The sequence below is a fragment of the Anser cygnoides genome, chromosome 1 (assembly GCF_040182565.1).
Source record: "Anser cygnoides isolate HZ-2024a breed goose chromosome 1, Taihu_goose_T2T_genome, whole genome shotgun sequence".
NCBI lineage: Eukaryota > Metazoa > Chordata > Aves > Anseriformes > Anatidae > Anser > Anser cygnoides.
Window position 1 is genome coordinate 4,681,737 of NC_089873.1, and position 14,287 is coordinate 4,696,023.

At 50.7% G+C, this 14,287-nt stretch overlaps 1 protein-coding gene across 1 annotated transcript in view; it reads left to right on the forward strand.

Moving 5' to 3' along the window:
- The first annotated feature begins 4,404 nt into the window (after positions 1-4,404).
- The window catches only part of TAF3 (TATA-box binding protein associated factor 3), a 115,556-nt gene continuing 105,673 nt past the window's right edge, over positions 4,405-14,287 (forward strand). The window contains exon 1 of the mRNA XM_067003351.1: positions 4,405-4,673. Coding sequence (XP_066859452.1) covers positions 4,508-4,673 — 166 coding nt within the window. The 5' untranslated portion in view covers positions 4,405-4,507. The remainder of the gene's footprint in view (positions 4,674-14,287) is intronic.

Genomic DNA, 14,287 nt, shown 5'->3' on the forward strand with positions numbered 1-14,287 from the left:
AAGTGGCTAGCACGCAGCCTGGGTCAAGCCCGTGTTCCCGCTGCAGGCCCTGGGGTGTCCCCATCTTTTTGTGCCACCCTCGACCAGCAGGCTGGGTTTCTGCCAAGGCTGCTGGACCTGCTCCTGTGTAGCACGTTCTGCCTTGTGCTTTGGTTCAGCATTTTCAGGACTATCTGTTCTCTGTTTCTGAGATGATAGGTAAAGGTTAATGCATATGTATATGAAGTAAAGATTCTAATCTCCTTTTGTTTGAGTAACAGCATTTGATTTTACAATTCAGGCACTTCGGCCCTAACATCCTCTGACTTTGCAATCATTGGGGTGGATACACCAGCTCTGCATCAAAATTTCTGACCTACTGTGGTGCATTATATGCTCGTAGGTACCAAAGGAGTAGCATGTCCACAGAATAAAGTTCTTCCCAATTCCTTGAATCCCGTGTTAATTCCCTTAAGAATACTTGTGAAATTTTGAACTGGTGAGCTGTGCATTTGCAGCTTCTTAAAACACTCAAAAAAAAAATTTAGAAGATTGGAAATGTCAGTTCAAAACTCCCCAAAGCTGCTTGAAGAGAGCGAGCAAAGAACATTCCCTGTCTTGATAAATGATGAACTGACAGAGTTTGTCATCAGTCTCGCTCCCCTCTCCCTAGATTGCAGGCTTGAGAGGTGCCTGACCCGAGAGACTAGACTGTTTATTGACTAATTAGCACACTACTAATTATCTAATAAATCAAGGAGTAATTCACAAACTAATTAACTTCTGGTAATACAACACTGTTATTTACAATTCCGTGCTTCACACTCGGATTACTTACACACAATGAGTTACAGTTCAGTGTTTGTGTTACTGTCTATCCAAGCAGTATCATATAACACTCCCATTGCTCCTCACTCCACCCCTCGCACCACTAAATAACTATTATTTTTGTTTCTGGATCCTCCTTCCCACCACCACCGTTTCATCCTTTCCCTGCCCTCTTTTTTTCCCAAACAAACAACTCACCCGTAAAAACTTTCCTCATTGTTCCCAGTTTCGCTACAACTGTTGCCCAAATCCGTTATTGTTCTATTCCCCAAAAGATCCCCCAAAATCAAATATTTGGCTTATGTTGGGTACATAGTGTTTGTTTTACACACTTTCTACTTCAGACCTGTTTCCCTCATGAAATTCAAGCACTTTCTTATCTTACATTCAAGAATCCACATACCGCAGCAAGGTTGCATGCTTTTTCACACTCACTGTGCTCATCCTGCTCTCTGCTGTTTGATTAAAAGTCATTGGCTTTAATTAAGTAATTAATTTATTTATTTTTATTTACTTTTGATAGTGTCCTAGTTCCCTGGCTATGCCCTGTCTTGTTATCAGGGATGGCACTGGAGTGGGACCTCTTACCTGCAGACAAGCATACACAAGCATGCTTTTACAGATGTTTGTTTGCTTGTTTTTGTGGTTCCACCCTGTGCAACAACCTGCAGTTCCAGAAGAGATTCACAAAACCATTTTCAATTACTGAAATTAGAAAGGGGAGGAGTGTAACAAGTCAGCCTTTTTTTTTTTTCTTCCTTGCAAGGGAGAAATAACCCTTACCAGTCTCCTGGCTTAAAAATCAATTTTGTTTTGAAGTGTCTTAAATCAGGCTCCTTCCCGTGTCCTTGAGAAGTCCCATCACTGTCAAAGGATTCTCTCTATTATATTAAAATTTCCCCTCTCATTTCTCGTTTCTTGCAGTGCAGCAATCCTGCAACTTCTATGGGAGCAGAGGAGGTTGCTCCAAAATCAACCTGATGCTGGGTTGGCAACATGTGTGATTTGTGTAGTAATGATATGTGGTGAAGCTGTGCAAAGGTGACGAGGTGGGACGTAGTAGCCCCAAACCACAACCTCCAAACCCAGTGACAAGCTGACAAGTTAGCATGAAGCCTAATTAAAGGGTTTCGCACATAAGTAAAGACTTAATGGCAAGGTTTGGACAGAAAACAACTGAGGTGTGTGGGTACAAAGCACCTGTGGACGTGTGAGGTTTCCCTGAGGGGAAACCTGGTGATGGAGAAGGCTGCAGAAAGGACTGACATCAGCTGTGAATGCCGTTCTCTGCCCAGCTGGAACAACAACAAAGCAATCAGAAAGGCCTTCATCTAGACTGTTTTGACCAAGATTTTCCTCTTTTTTTTTTTTTTTTAAAAGACGAGCTTTGTTTCAGCTCCAGCCTCGTGTGGGCACAGGACCCACCACTGCCCGCCCTTGGCCTGGCTGCTTTCAGCCAGGGATGAGGCCTGTGGAGGACAGAGGACAGAGAGGGGATACCGATATGGAACCCAACCCAGGGCATCATCAGCCTCGGGCGCAACTGGGTCCCCAAAACACCACCAGAAACCCACGTGCCCTCCCAGTGCTGCAGCAAACCCCACGTTCATTTTGTTTTCTTTTCTTTTTAGGGAAGGAGGGGGATATCATAGAATCATTAAGGTTGGAAAAGCCCTCCAAGATCATCTGGTCCAACCATCCCCCTACCACCAATGTCACCACTAAACCATGTCCCTAAGCACCACGTCCAACCTTTCCTTGAACACCCCCAGGGACGGTGACTCCACCACCTCCCTGGGCAACCCGTCCCAATGCCTGACTGCTCTTTCTGAGAAGAAAAGTCTCCTTATTTCCAGCCTGAACCTTCCCTGGTGCCACTTGAGGCCATTCCCTCTGGTCCTATCACTAGTTACCTGTGAGAAGAGGCCGACCCCCAGCTCCCCACACCTTCCTTTCAGGTTGTTGCAGAGAGCAATAAGGTCTGCCCTGAGCCTCCTCTTCTCCAGACTAAATAACCCCAGTTCCCTCAGCCGCTCCTCACGGGACTTGTGTTCCAGGCTCTTCACCAGCTTCGTAGCCCTTCTCTGGACACGCTTCAGGGTCTTAGTGTCCTTCTGGTTCTGTGGGGACTAAAGCTGAACACAGTTCAGTTACATATATCTTGGGGGGGGTGGTGGCTCCAGACTGAGACTTGGCTCAGTCACAGAGTCACAGAATGGCTGAGTCTGGAAGGGGCCTCTGAAGATCATCTAGTCCAACCCCCCTGCCAAGCAGGATCACCTAGAGAACATTGCACAGGATGACATCCAGGCGGGTTTTGAATATCTCAAGGGATGGGGCATCCACAACCTCTCTGGGCAACCTGTTCCAATGCTCTGTCACCCTCACAGCAAAGAAATGCCCTCTCATATTCAGATGGAACCTCATATTCATATGCAGCCTCCCATACTCAGCCAGGAACTCATATTTAGCCTCTCGTATTCAGCCTCTTTTATTCATCCAGAAACTGATATTTAGCCTCTCATATTCAGCCTCCACTTCATCTTCAGCCTTTCATCTTCAGCCTCTCATATTCAGACAGGACCCTCATATTTAGCCCCTCATATTCAGCCTCCACCTCATATTCAGCCCCCCATATTCAATTCAGCCTCTCATATTCAGACTCGACCTCTCATACTCAGCCTCTCATATTTAGCCTCCGCCTCATATTCACCCTCTCCTATTCAATTGAGCCTCCCATATTCAGCTGGGACCTCATATTCAGCCTCTTATACGTAGCCTCTCATATTCAGGCAGAATCTCATATTTAGCCCCTCATATTCAGCCTTGACCTCATATTCAGCCTCTTGTATTCAGCCTCCACCTCATCTTCAGCCTCTCACATCCACCTGGGACCTCATCTTCAGCCTCTCATACCCAACGCCTCCTCTCACATTCAGCCTCTCATATTCAATTCAGCCTCTCATACGCAGCCGGGACCTCATATTCAGCCTCTCATATTCATATTCAGCCTCTCATATTCAGCCAGGACCCTCATATTTAGCCTGTTGTATTCAGCCTCCACCTCATATTCAGCCTCTTATATTCAGCCTCTCATATTGAATTCAGCCTCAACCTCATATTCAGCCAGGACCTCATATTCAGTCTCTCATATTTAGCCTCTCATTTCAGCCTCTCGTATTCAGACGGGACCGCGTATTCGGATGGGACCTCGTATTTAGCCTCTCGTATTCAGCCAGAACCTCATATTTAGCCTCTCGTATTCAGCCTCGCCCTCACGTCCAGCCTCTCACACCCACCTGGAACCTCACACTCAGCCTCCCACACCCCCTCCCGCCTCCCACATTCACCCTCTCCCACTCAATTCAGCCTCTCCTGTTCACCCAGAACCTCACATCCCCCTCTCCCCTAGTCAATACCCCCTCCCCACAGACCTCCCTTCACCCCCTTTTCCCCCCATCGCCACCTTTTTACCCCCTAAATTCCACCCCCTCCCCCCCCCGCCGAGCGCATCGAGCCTCTCCCTCCCTTCCCCGCTCGATGCGCTCGGCGCTGGAGCGGCGGCGCCTGGCGCGGGGCGGGCGGCGGGGAGAGGCGCAGCGCCAAGATGGCGGCGGCGGCGGCGGCGGGCCCGGCGTGAGGCGTCCGCGGCCCTCCCGGCCCGGGGAGCCGGGGGCAGGCGGGCGGGCGGCCGGCCGGCATGTGCGAGACCTACTCGCGGTGGCTGCTCCGGGTGTCGGTGGCGCAGATCTGCCAGGCCTTGGGGTGGGATTCGGTGCAGGTCTCGGCCTGCGACCTCCTCACCGACGTGCTGCAGCGGTACCTGCAGGGGCTGGGCCGGGGCTGCCACCGCTACTGCGAGCTGTGTGAGTGAGGGGGCGGCCGGGGGCCGGGTTGTCGGAGGGTTTTGGGGGGGGTTAGGGGGTGATGGGGTGGGTTTGGGGGTGATGGGGGGTGGTGGGGGGCTTGGGGAAGTGGGGGTGGGGTTTGGGGCGCTTAGGGGTGGTGATGGGGCGGTTGAGGGGGAGATGAGGGGATATGGGGGGAGATGGGGGGCTTGGGGTGGAGATGTGGGGAATTTGGGGGGTGATGAGGGGGTTTGGGGGGGTGATGGGGTGGGTTTGCGGGGTGATGAGGGGAATTTGGGGGTGATGAGGGGCTTGGGGTGGAGATGTGGGGAATTTGAGGGGGTTGTGAGGGTCTTGGGGTGGAGGTGAGGGGCTTGAGGGGGAGATGAGGGGAATTTGGGGGTGATGAAGGGCTTGAGGGGGAGATGAGGGGGTTTGGGGTGGTGTTTGGCGGGGTTGGAGAGCTAGGGGTGGTGACAGGGGGATCTGAGGGGGTGGTGGGGAGGCTTTGGGTAGAGATGAGGGGCTTGGAGTGGTGAGTGGTGGGTTTAGGGAATTGATGAGGGGATTTTGGGGGTGGTAATGGGGGGGTTGGGGGGTTTATGGGAGCGATGGGAGACTTGGGGTGGTGCTGTGAGGTCTTGAGATGGTGATGGAGGGGTTTGGGAGGCTTGGGGTAGTAATTGGGGAGCTTGAGGTAGAGGTGGGTGTCTTGAGGTGGTTATGGGCAGGTTTGTGGGGCTTGCGGGGTGATGGGGTGGTGACAGGAGCTTGGGGAGCGATGGAGGGGTTTGGGGGTCTTGGAGTGGTGACGGGGGTTTGGGGGTAGTGCTGGGGGCAGGAGGCTGGGGAACGCTGTGGGGAGAGGGGCTGCGGGAAGGGAGGAGGTCAGCGCCGCTTGGATGTGGTCTGGGGGAGCAGGGGGTGGGCAAGGGGAGCTCCAGGGCACTGCAGGGGGTGGGCAGGGTCGGGCAAGGTGAGCCCCAGAGGTCCTTGCCCACCTCAGCTGCTCTGTGGTCCCCTGAAGGGAGGTGTTGTGCTGGTGTTGGGGGCTGTGGGGGGGAAGGCAGGAGAGTCATAGAGACACTAGGGTTGGAAAAGCCCTCCAAGATCATCTGGTCCAGCCGCTGCCGTACCACCAATGTCACCACCAAACCATGTTCCTCAGCACCACGTCCAACCTTTCTTTGAACACCCCCAGGGACGGTGACTCCACCACCTCCCTGGGCAACCCGTCCCAGTGCCCGACTGCTCTTTCTGAGAAGAAATGTCTCCTCATTTCCAACCTGAACCTCCCCTGGCACAACTTGAGGCCAGTCCCTCTGGTCCTATCGCTAGTTACCTGTGAGAAGAGGCCGACCCCCAGCTCCCCACGCCTTCCTTTCAGGCAGTTGCAGAGAGCAATAAGGTCTGCCCTGAGCCTCCTCTTTTCCAGACCAAACACCCCCAGATCCCACAGTAGGGCAGCCCTGGGGGCAGTGGAGGTAGGAGCAATCCTTTGGGGTCACAGGAAGGGCGACTGTGGGGTTGGAGGCTGTGGGGCAGTGCTGGAGGCCATGGGGAGGAAAGCTGTAGGGCGGCGTTGTAGGCTGTGGGGCTGGGAGCGGTGCTGGCAAGTTGTAGGGGGGATGGCTGTGGGGTGGGAGGCTGTGGGGAGTGTTGGTGGTTATGGGGCTAAGAGCAATATGGGGAGCTGTGCTTGTGGGGTCATGGGTGTACCTCTGTAGGGTGTCATTGGGCTGTGGTGCCTGGGGTGAGGGGTTAACGTGTATCAGGGCAGCCTGGGGTCCTATATGTGAGGCTGTGGGTGGGTGTACGAGGTAAGCAATGGTGCTGAGGGGCCAGGAACACGTCAGGGGCTATGGGGCCGCTGTGTGTGAGGGCAGGGATGGACCTAAGTGTTTTATGGGGGGATTGATGGAGCTGTAGGAGAGAAGATGTGGGGTGTGCGTGCAGGGGGAGTGATGGGGCTGCACGTGTAAGGGATGGGGGTACGTGTATGGCTAGAGGGAGGTGTGGGCTGGGTGTAACGTTGGTGCCCATGGTATGGGGTGAGAATCACCCCACGTGGATGCGGTGGAAGGGGTTTGACCAAGGGGACTGGCACCGACACCGCTGCTGAGTTGCTATCAGCGGAAGGAGCTGGAGTGAGGATGGGGGACCGGGTGCCCAGGGCCTTACTGGATTTGGGGTGAGGCTGTGCAGGGGGGGAACGGGGCCGCCAGCTCTGTTTCTGGGGCCTGGAAGGGGGAGTTCACACCAAGAGGGACAAGAGAAACAAGTGGGGTCCGTGTGAGTGCGTGGCAGCGGGGAGGGATGGGAAATAGGGCAACAAACAGTGCTGCTGGGTCTGGCAGTGGGACGGGGGGTGACATTGCGAGTCCCTAAGGGTTGACCGGGTCCCCACAGGGCAGGATTTGAGGGGGGCAGGTGGCCCTACAGCGTGTCGGGGTGCTGGGGGGTCTGTAACGTGTGTGGCAGAGGAAGGTGAGGGGATGCCCGGGGTACGGGAATGTGAGGAAGGGGGTGCCAGGATCCTGCTGGGTCCAGGAGGGCCAAGGGAAACCTTGTTGCCCTATTTTGTGGGGTGTATCGTGAGGGGGCTGCCAGTGCTGCTGTTGGATCTGTGGGGGTTGGAGCGGAGATAAATAAAGCGGGGTGTGCGCACGGGGAAAGGCTGGGGGGCGAGACTGTATGACAGCCTGCTTTTAAAACAGGGCTGCTCCTGCCTCCCAGGATCTTAAACGTGGTGGGGAGCCTTGGGGCTGCAGGATCGGTGCCGTCGGGGCGACGTTTTGGGGAGCCCTAAGAGCAGGTTGGGGTTGCTGCAGTGCTTTGCAAGGGGCGGCGTGTGGGAGGGACGAGGGCTGGCAGCTCTGAGCGGTGTCAGCTGCGCGTTTTGTCCGTGCTTCTGTCTGAGCCGGGGGGAAAGGGGGACATAAAATGAGGGCATCGGGGCTGCAGAGGTGGGAGGAATATTGACAGGGACGGGAGGAGTATCGGCGGCGCGGTGGATGCGGTATCACCGTCAGAGGAGCTGTGAAGGGCAGAGGCGTTGCTGGCTGCTTCTGCAGAGTGAATTCGGAGCAGAGACCCACAGGAGAGGAGCAGCCTGGGTCTGGAGCTGCTGCTGCCTGTGGTCCTGCCTCTCTCAGGGCAGAAGTCGCTGCCGCAGCGCTGATCCCAATGCCCCCATACCTGCCCTGCCTCGCTTCTTGCCCTCGGGCCGAGCACTGCCAGGGGAGCTGGGCTTTGGAGGGCCCTGGCGAGGCCCTGGCCCTGGCGAGGCTGCTGCACACTTGGCACTCGAGGTCCAGGTCCAGTGGCTTTCCTCTTCCGAGCTTTCCACTAATCTGGGGGAGAAGCAGGCAGCGTTTTTAAAAGTTGGATGCGAAGCGGTGTGCAGTGCCTGAGCCAAATAGGAGCTCTCTGTGAGGACATCACAGGAGACAGCACAGAGAGCTCGGAACAGCGGGGCTACGGGTGAGAAAGGAGCTAGCCTGGGCTCGGCCAGAGCTGCCCCTTCCCCTGGGGTTGGTGTAAATTCTGGGCTGATGCTGTGTTGGTGGATCGGTGCTGGTGTAGGAGGTGAGCTGGGGAGCAGCATTGCCTCCCAGGCGCGGCTGACTCTGCCACAGGTACTGCAGCTCTTGTAACCCCGGGAGGAAAAGGTGCAGAGGCGGTGGAAATCCATCTTTGACCTTTAGTTGCTTGAGGAATTGGAAATACTCGGTGGGAGTCAGTGGAAATAAAATGTCCCCTCTTGCTCTGGGTGCCCCAAAAAGGGGGGAAGGAAATCTTTTTTCCCCTCTGTGCATGAAGAAGGAAGACACATTACACACATACGTGTATATGTGTAATTTAGTGAGGAGGGGAATATGTTTTCATGTCAGCAATACAGGATTTCTTACATTCTCTCTCAAAATGATTCCTGCGTTTCTTTCTTTAAAAGGTTTGTGACAAGACCTCTTAACGCTCAGCTGATGTCTCACGGCTTCTTCAGAATCCTCTCCTTTCGCTCCTAAAATAAGTTACCGTACAAACCCAGCTCGGGATGAATGAGCAGAATTTTGCCATGGTTTTGCAGAAGTGGCATTAATTAAATCCCAATTGTAGCAGCCCCATTGTCGGCGCGTTATCTCGGAGTCAGACTGGTTGGGTTCGAGTTAGCAGGGTTGTCAGCTGGGGGGACGTAATCTTTGTATTCAAACGGGGATGGATTTACCCCGACGTAGCTGAGACCGTGTGGTATTGCTCTGAGAAGCATGTCATCGCTGCTCACGCGGTTTCTCAGCTCCGAAAGGAAGCGACGGCTTTCCCAGCTGTGTTAGATCTTTGTTCCAGCTGTTACATCCCATTAGGAGAGCTGCGTCCAGGATTTTCAGTGCTTTTCTGCTGTTGTTTCTTTGCATTTGCGGTAGCTGCGGTTGACGGGAGCTTCCGTGGCCGTGAATAGAAGGCAAAAGGATTTGCAAAGCGGCCTCGAGGGGTTTGATGCTGCGAAATGCCTCGGAATATCTGTGCTGGGGGCGGAGGAGAGGGGGAACTTACAGGGGGGAAAGTAAGGGTTGCCTTCGTCTTGTGCTGTTTATTTTTGTTGAAAGCTTATGAGAGGAAATTATTCACTATTCTGTGTGCCTCCCATACATGGCTATACACTAAAATGTTTGGAACACGGTGCTGGGATATGTAATTAAGGCATCGGAGCTACCAAACAAGCTGACCTTGTGTGGTTTCTGAGAGCCAGGATGCCCGTTTTTACCCTCGTTATGTTTTAGGGAGAGGATCCCTGCCGCGTGCTGCTGCTTTTTGCACCCAGGGTCCACGGGGGCTCGCAAGAAGTGGCAGCGCAGGTGGGGCTTTGACTTAACCGCTGTGATTTCCTAGTTGTGCAGGGGTAACCATCCCGTGAAGGCAGCCGTGTTTGCTGTGAGTTTAGCTAACAGCTTGGCAGCAGAGCAGTTGGTCGTGGACGTGTAGAACGCGGCTTGTTCTGCCTCCCAGCCTCGCACAGCCAGTCCAAGAGTCCGGTTGCCACCGTGTTTGTGTGAGCAATGTTATTGATCGGACAGACGAGGACAGGAGTCGTGATCTCTGCCCCCAAAAGCCTGATTTTTTTTTTCTATTACGTTGCTTTAAAGAGCAACCAGATTGCTTAGCTTCAGTCACTGAGGACACTGGGGCATGTTGCAGCAGAGGTGTAAAGCTGTGTGAGGTAACGGAACACATTTACCCCTGGTTTTATAAACAGGACAAATTTAAATTGCACTCCTAGTTTTAGCAGCAGATAATGAACTACCTTGGAGGTGTTCTGGATGTAGAAGCGAGTTTTTCACCAGTCTTTCCCTGGATTTCCCATGCTGAACAAATCCTTGGATATGCTCTGGCTTCTTTCTGCTGAAATTTGCAGGAAGCAAAGATTAAAAGTTTGGTTTCGTATCACGTGAATATATTTTTTAAAGACTATTTTTATATGACCATGAAAGAATTTATGAATATAATACCCATCTATTTTAACACATTAAATTTTTATATTAATAAAACATGTATTTATGAAGGCAGAGTGTGATCTGATGAGCACAACGTTGTCTTAGAAGGCGAAATGACAGATCTTGCAAAATGTTTTGCCAAGATAGAGCTGGCTCAAAAACTGCTCTAGTTTTCCTTGCGCTGTCTCCTGTAAAGGAAAACTGAACTTCGTTACGGCAAATCTCTGCTTTGGAGAGTGCCAACAGCAGGCTGATCTTTTCACTGGAATTAACGCAGCGGAGAGGATTGACCTGGCATCAGCCAAATTTACCGTGTAGATTTTTTCATTTTTTACATACTTAGAAGAGTGAAATAATTTTAATAACCTCAATCAAATAATAGTAACCTCAACCAAAGCATTAGGTCTTGGTGCTCAGTTTCAGTGAGCTGATTCCCTGCTCAGATGTTGAATGTTGTAACCAGTATCTGTTCAGGGCCTGTAACACTTGTTATAAGCGTACCTCTTCACATCCTGATAACCTTAAATTCTGATGTTTTTAAACTAATTAACTTGCTGGCTACCAATGAAGGCCAACTTGATTTTTTTTTGCTTGACATTTATTACCAGGAAAAGGAGCAGACTCTGAGCAGCCGTAGCAAGAAATTTCTTTTGCCTGCTTGGTAAAACTACATTAATAAGGCTCTTTTTCCCCAGTTAAGTGCACTCAAACGAGGCGTTTATATCTACTAAATAATCTGCTGTGTGCTTCTGGCTGTTCCTGTGGATACTGGATTGAAGTGGTGAGTTGTCTGCCCGAGTTACCCAACTGTCAGCGCAGGTACAGCACAGTTTAATGCATGGCAGGGCCTTGCGACTTGCTGCAGCACAAGGAGTCTGTGAGGGAGCTGAGGAGCTGTACCTAAATAATCCCCTGCTTAAAAACGAAATAATCTCTCTTTGATACCAGCCATGAGGGTGAACGCTGAGCTATTTATAATAGGCTGCACGTGTTGCACGGGTAGTGACTCATGAGTTCTTCTCAATGCATTTATTACAGAGCTGCAGTTTCTCCCTGCTTAAAAAGAAAAAAAAAAATAGGCATGAAACCAAAAGCTCTCTGTCCTGTCCTTACTCACTCGTTAATTTTTCACTGACTGGCATGATCTTTGGGCCTCGGATGGGCAGGTGGAGGCAGGACAGAAGTAAGCCAGCCATCGGCCCTTCTTGAGGCTGAACTGATGGAAAGCACAGGAGTATTTCCCCGTGCCAGCCCCTGTAGTTTCTTTGGACACCGTGGATAATCTGTCGGCTGGTTGGCCGTGGGGCCGAATTAACTGCAGGTGACACGGAGCAGCGGGGCTGAGGACTGGAAAACTGCCCGCCTGCCCTGGTTCTGCTGCTTCCCCGCAGCTCCCGTGCTGGTTTGGGATCCGCTTCTGCGTGCAGATCCCTCCTCGCCCGTTGTTCACTTGTGCATAATGAGGCCGAGGGTAAGGTGACTGCGTGGCCCTTCCTGCAGCTTCCTGACGAGCTGGTTTTGGGCTGAATGCACTTTATTCAGCTCTGCTGGTTGTCACAGCTGGATCAGTTTCAGAGTGCAGTTGCCGCTTAGGAGGACAGTACAGCCTAAAAGCTTGTGAGAACGATGCTCCCCTGGTTCCCTCTTCTTTGGGTAAGGAGGAGAGTTGTCTTGCTGCCTGAAGCATTCCCACCTGCTTCGTTCTCTTCCCAGTCCTGGAGAACGGGTATTATTTGAAGTGTTGTAACAGGGAGCAGCGTGAGGCTGGCACTTATTGGATTACTTATTTCACTGGAAGGCTTCAGCATCTGAATTTTTAAACTGAAGGTAGCACAAATATCTGAAGAATATTGAGACAAGTTCAGTATGTTCAAAATTAATTTTTTGGCATCATTAGCTCACGGAAAAAACCCTAAGACTCAGTAAAAGGCCAGGAGAGTTGCATGTTTGTCAGCATTCTCTTTCATGTGTCTGGCTTCTGCTATTTCAGTCACTTTTTTTATTGAACCAGACAGGGAAGAGAAATGTTACACGATTCAGATATAAGTATAAAGGCACAAGCTTGATTTTTTTTTCATATTTGGTGAATCACCTTGTAGTTACATTTAATACATTTTTTTGTGCCGTGTGTACTTCCAGCTGATAAGTGTTTTGAAACCGAAACTTGTTTCTGTACGCCTTTCTCACCGAGGGTTGTCTCTTGAAAAGAAGAGGTGAAATGATCAGCGCTTTCGTCCCCGTGACAGGTTTCAGAAAGTTTTGAGCTTTTAAACAGTTTTACAACTTGTCATGACCTCTTTGGGTCGGAGATACAGAAAAATTAGACTTCTCTAGTTTGCTTTATTTCATTAAAAAAAGGCATTTTTTATCTGTTACTCTCATCTTTTGAACCTGCTTTTTAATGAGACAGTTACTTAAATATTTTCATGCCTTAAACACTCATGCTAGTTGTTTCTCTGCCCCGTGTTCTTAGTAACCACTTGTAGGAAGAAATTGTTTTTAGCATTTATCACTTGCTACTCATGTCAGTTTGTTTTTTGGAGGTTGAAAAGATCACACGCAGAACTAGAAAAGGACCTTCTTGTATCACAGCCATAAACTGGACTAAACCTTCACCCCAAGCACGTGGCAGTGCTGGTGGCAAGAGGCCCTCACTGAACAGAGCTCTCGAAATGCTGTTGTGAAGCCCTGCCATGAGGCAGGTGTTGTGTCTTGCAGTCCTTGGTGCATTTTGCACCAAATGTGGCCCAGACATCTGGCTGGGGAACTTTTGCAACATTTTCCTTGCCTGTGGGCTTGGTTTTTCTCCCAAGACAGGGTGGACACAAGCACGGGGTGCACCCACGTCTGTTGGTGTGCTCTCCGGGTCTAGGCGATGCCTACCTGGGTGAGAGTGCTGAGGCTTGCTATGGACCATCCCTGTCCTGCTAATCACCCAGCCAGGCACTTCAGGAGCATCCAGGGAATAAACGCGCTCTAATTCCGAGCTTGTTGGAAAGTTTTCCCTGGAGATTTCGTTTTAGCTGGCTGTCCAACTTGTACCCGTTAGGTCTCGACACTTTAGCAAGTGGTTCGGGAAGTTCAAAGGTATCTGCGTTGTCTGAAGATCACTAAAAATGACAACACAAATTTTCTTATCCATGTCAACTGGGTTTATTTTTTTAATAAATAAAACACTCTTCTGTCAAATGCCCAATGGCTACAGGGATCTCAAAACTGCCCGAAAGTGTCAATAGCCTTAATTACATTTGTGTGAGATTCCAGATTTCTGTCCCTAGAGTCTGCAGGGGAAATTAGTATTGCACTCGTACTGGATATCATACAAACACAAAATACAAGATGATTCTTGTTGTGCGGAGTTCCCGTTCTGAATACAGACAAAAGAGGTGATAACTTAGTCTGATCTCCATTTTAGCTGTGGAGAGAATTGAAACACCAGCAACTTGCCCAGAGTCACACAAGAGGCCTGTGTTGTAGAGCCGAGAATCAAAGCCATAATCTGAGTATTACCCTTATCTTCACCGCGAGACTAAGAAGAGAAATTCTAGAACAAAATTCTTATTTTCTGAATGTACCTGCAGGCATAAATTGGCTGGGGGCTTGAATTCATCCAGTGAAGTGAGAACCAGCCCTGCTTTGGCTTCCAGATAAATCAACAGGAGATTAGGTTCGAGGAAGAACAAAAGAGCATCCCCCCGACCCAGTTCTCCAAGGCTGGGGCTTCTGATCCTGCATTCACAATGGTCATTGTGTTCCTGCAGTAAGCACGGGCTGCTTTTCCATAGTGACTTGAAAAACTAAATCCCAGCTTATTATCCTGCAGGAATACAATATCTTTGCAAGCCAACTGTATATAACTTTAGTAATTCATAATAGTTTTATAGAATTTAAAAAAACATGTTTGAGGTCTAAGGCATCTTCATTATTATGATTATAAGAAGTTAGGATGAGGCTCAAAGTGGTGCCTTAGGTACCGAGGCCAGGTGCCCAGTTCTCCCTCTGGAGGCCTTTGGAGGAATTGCCCTCTGTCTGCTCAGAGAAACTGAGGCACTTGGAGGGCTTCTGGGCTGTATAACTTAAATCTTTGATCTTAATTACATGTGTGGAACAGACTGCTTCCTGTATTGGATTGTTTCGGAGATC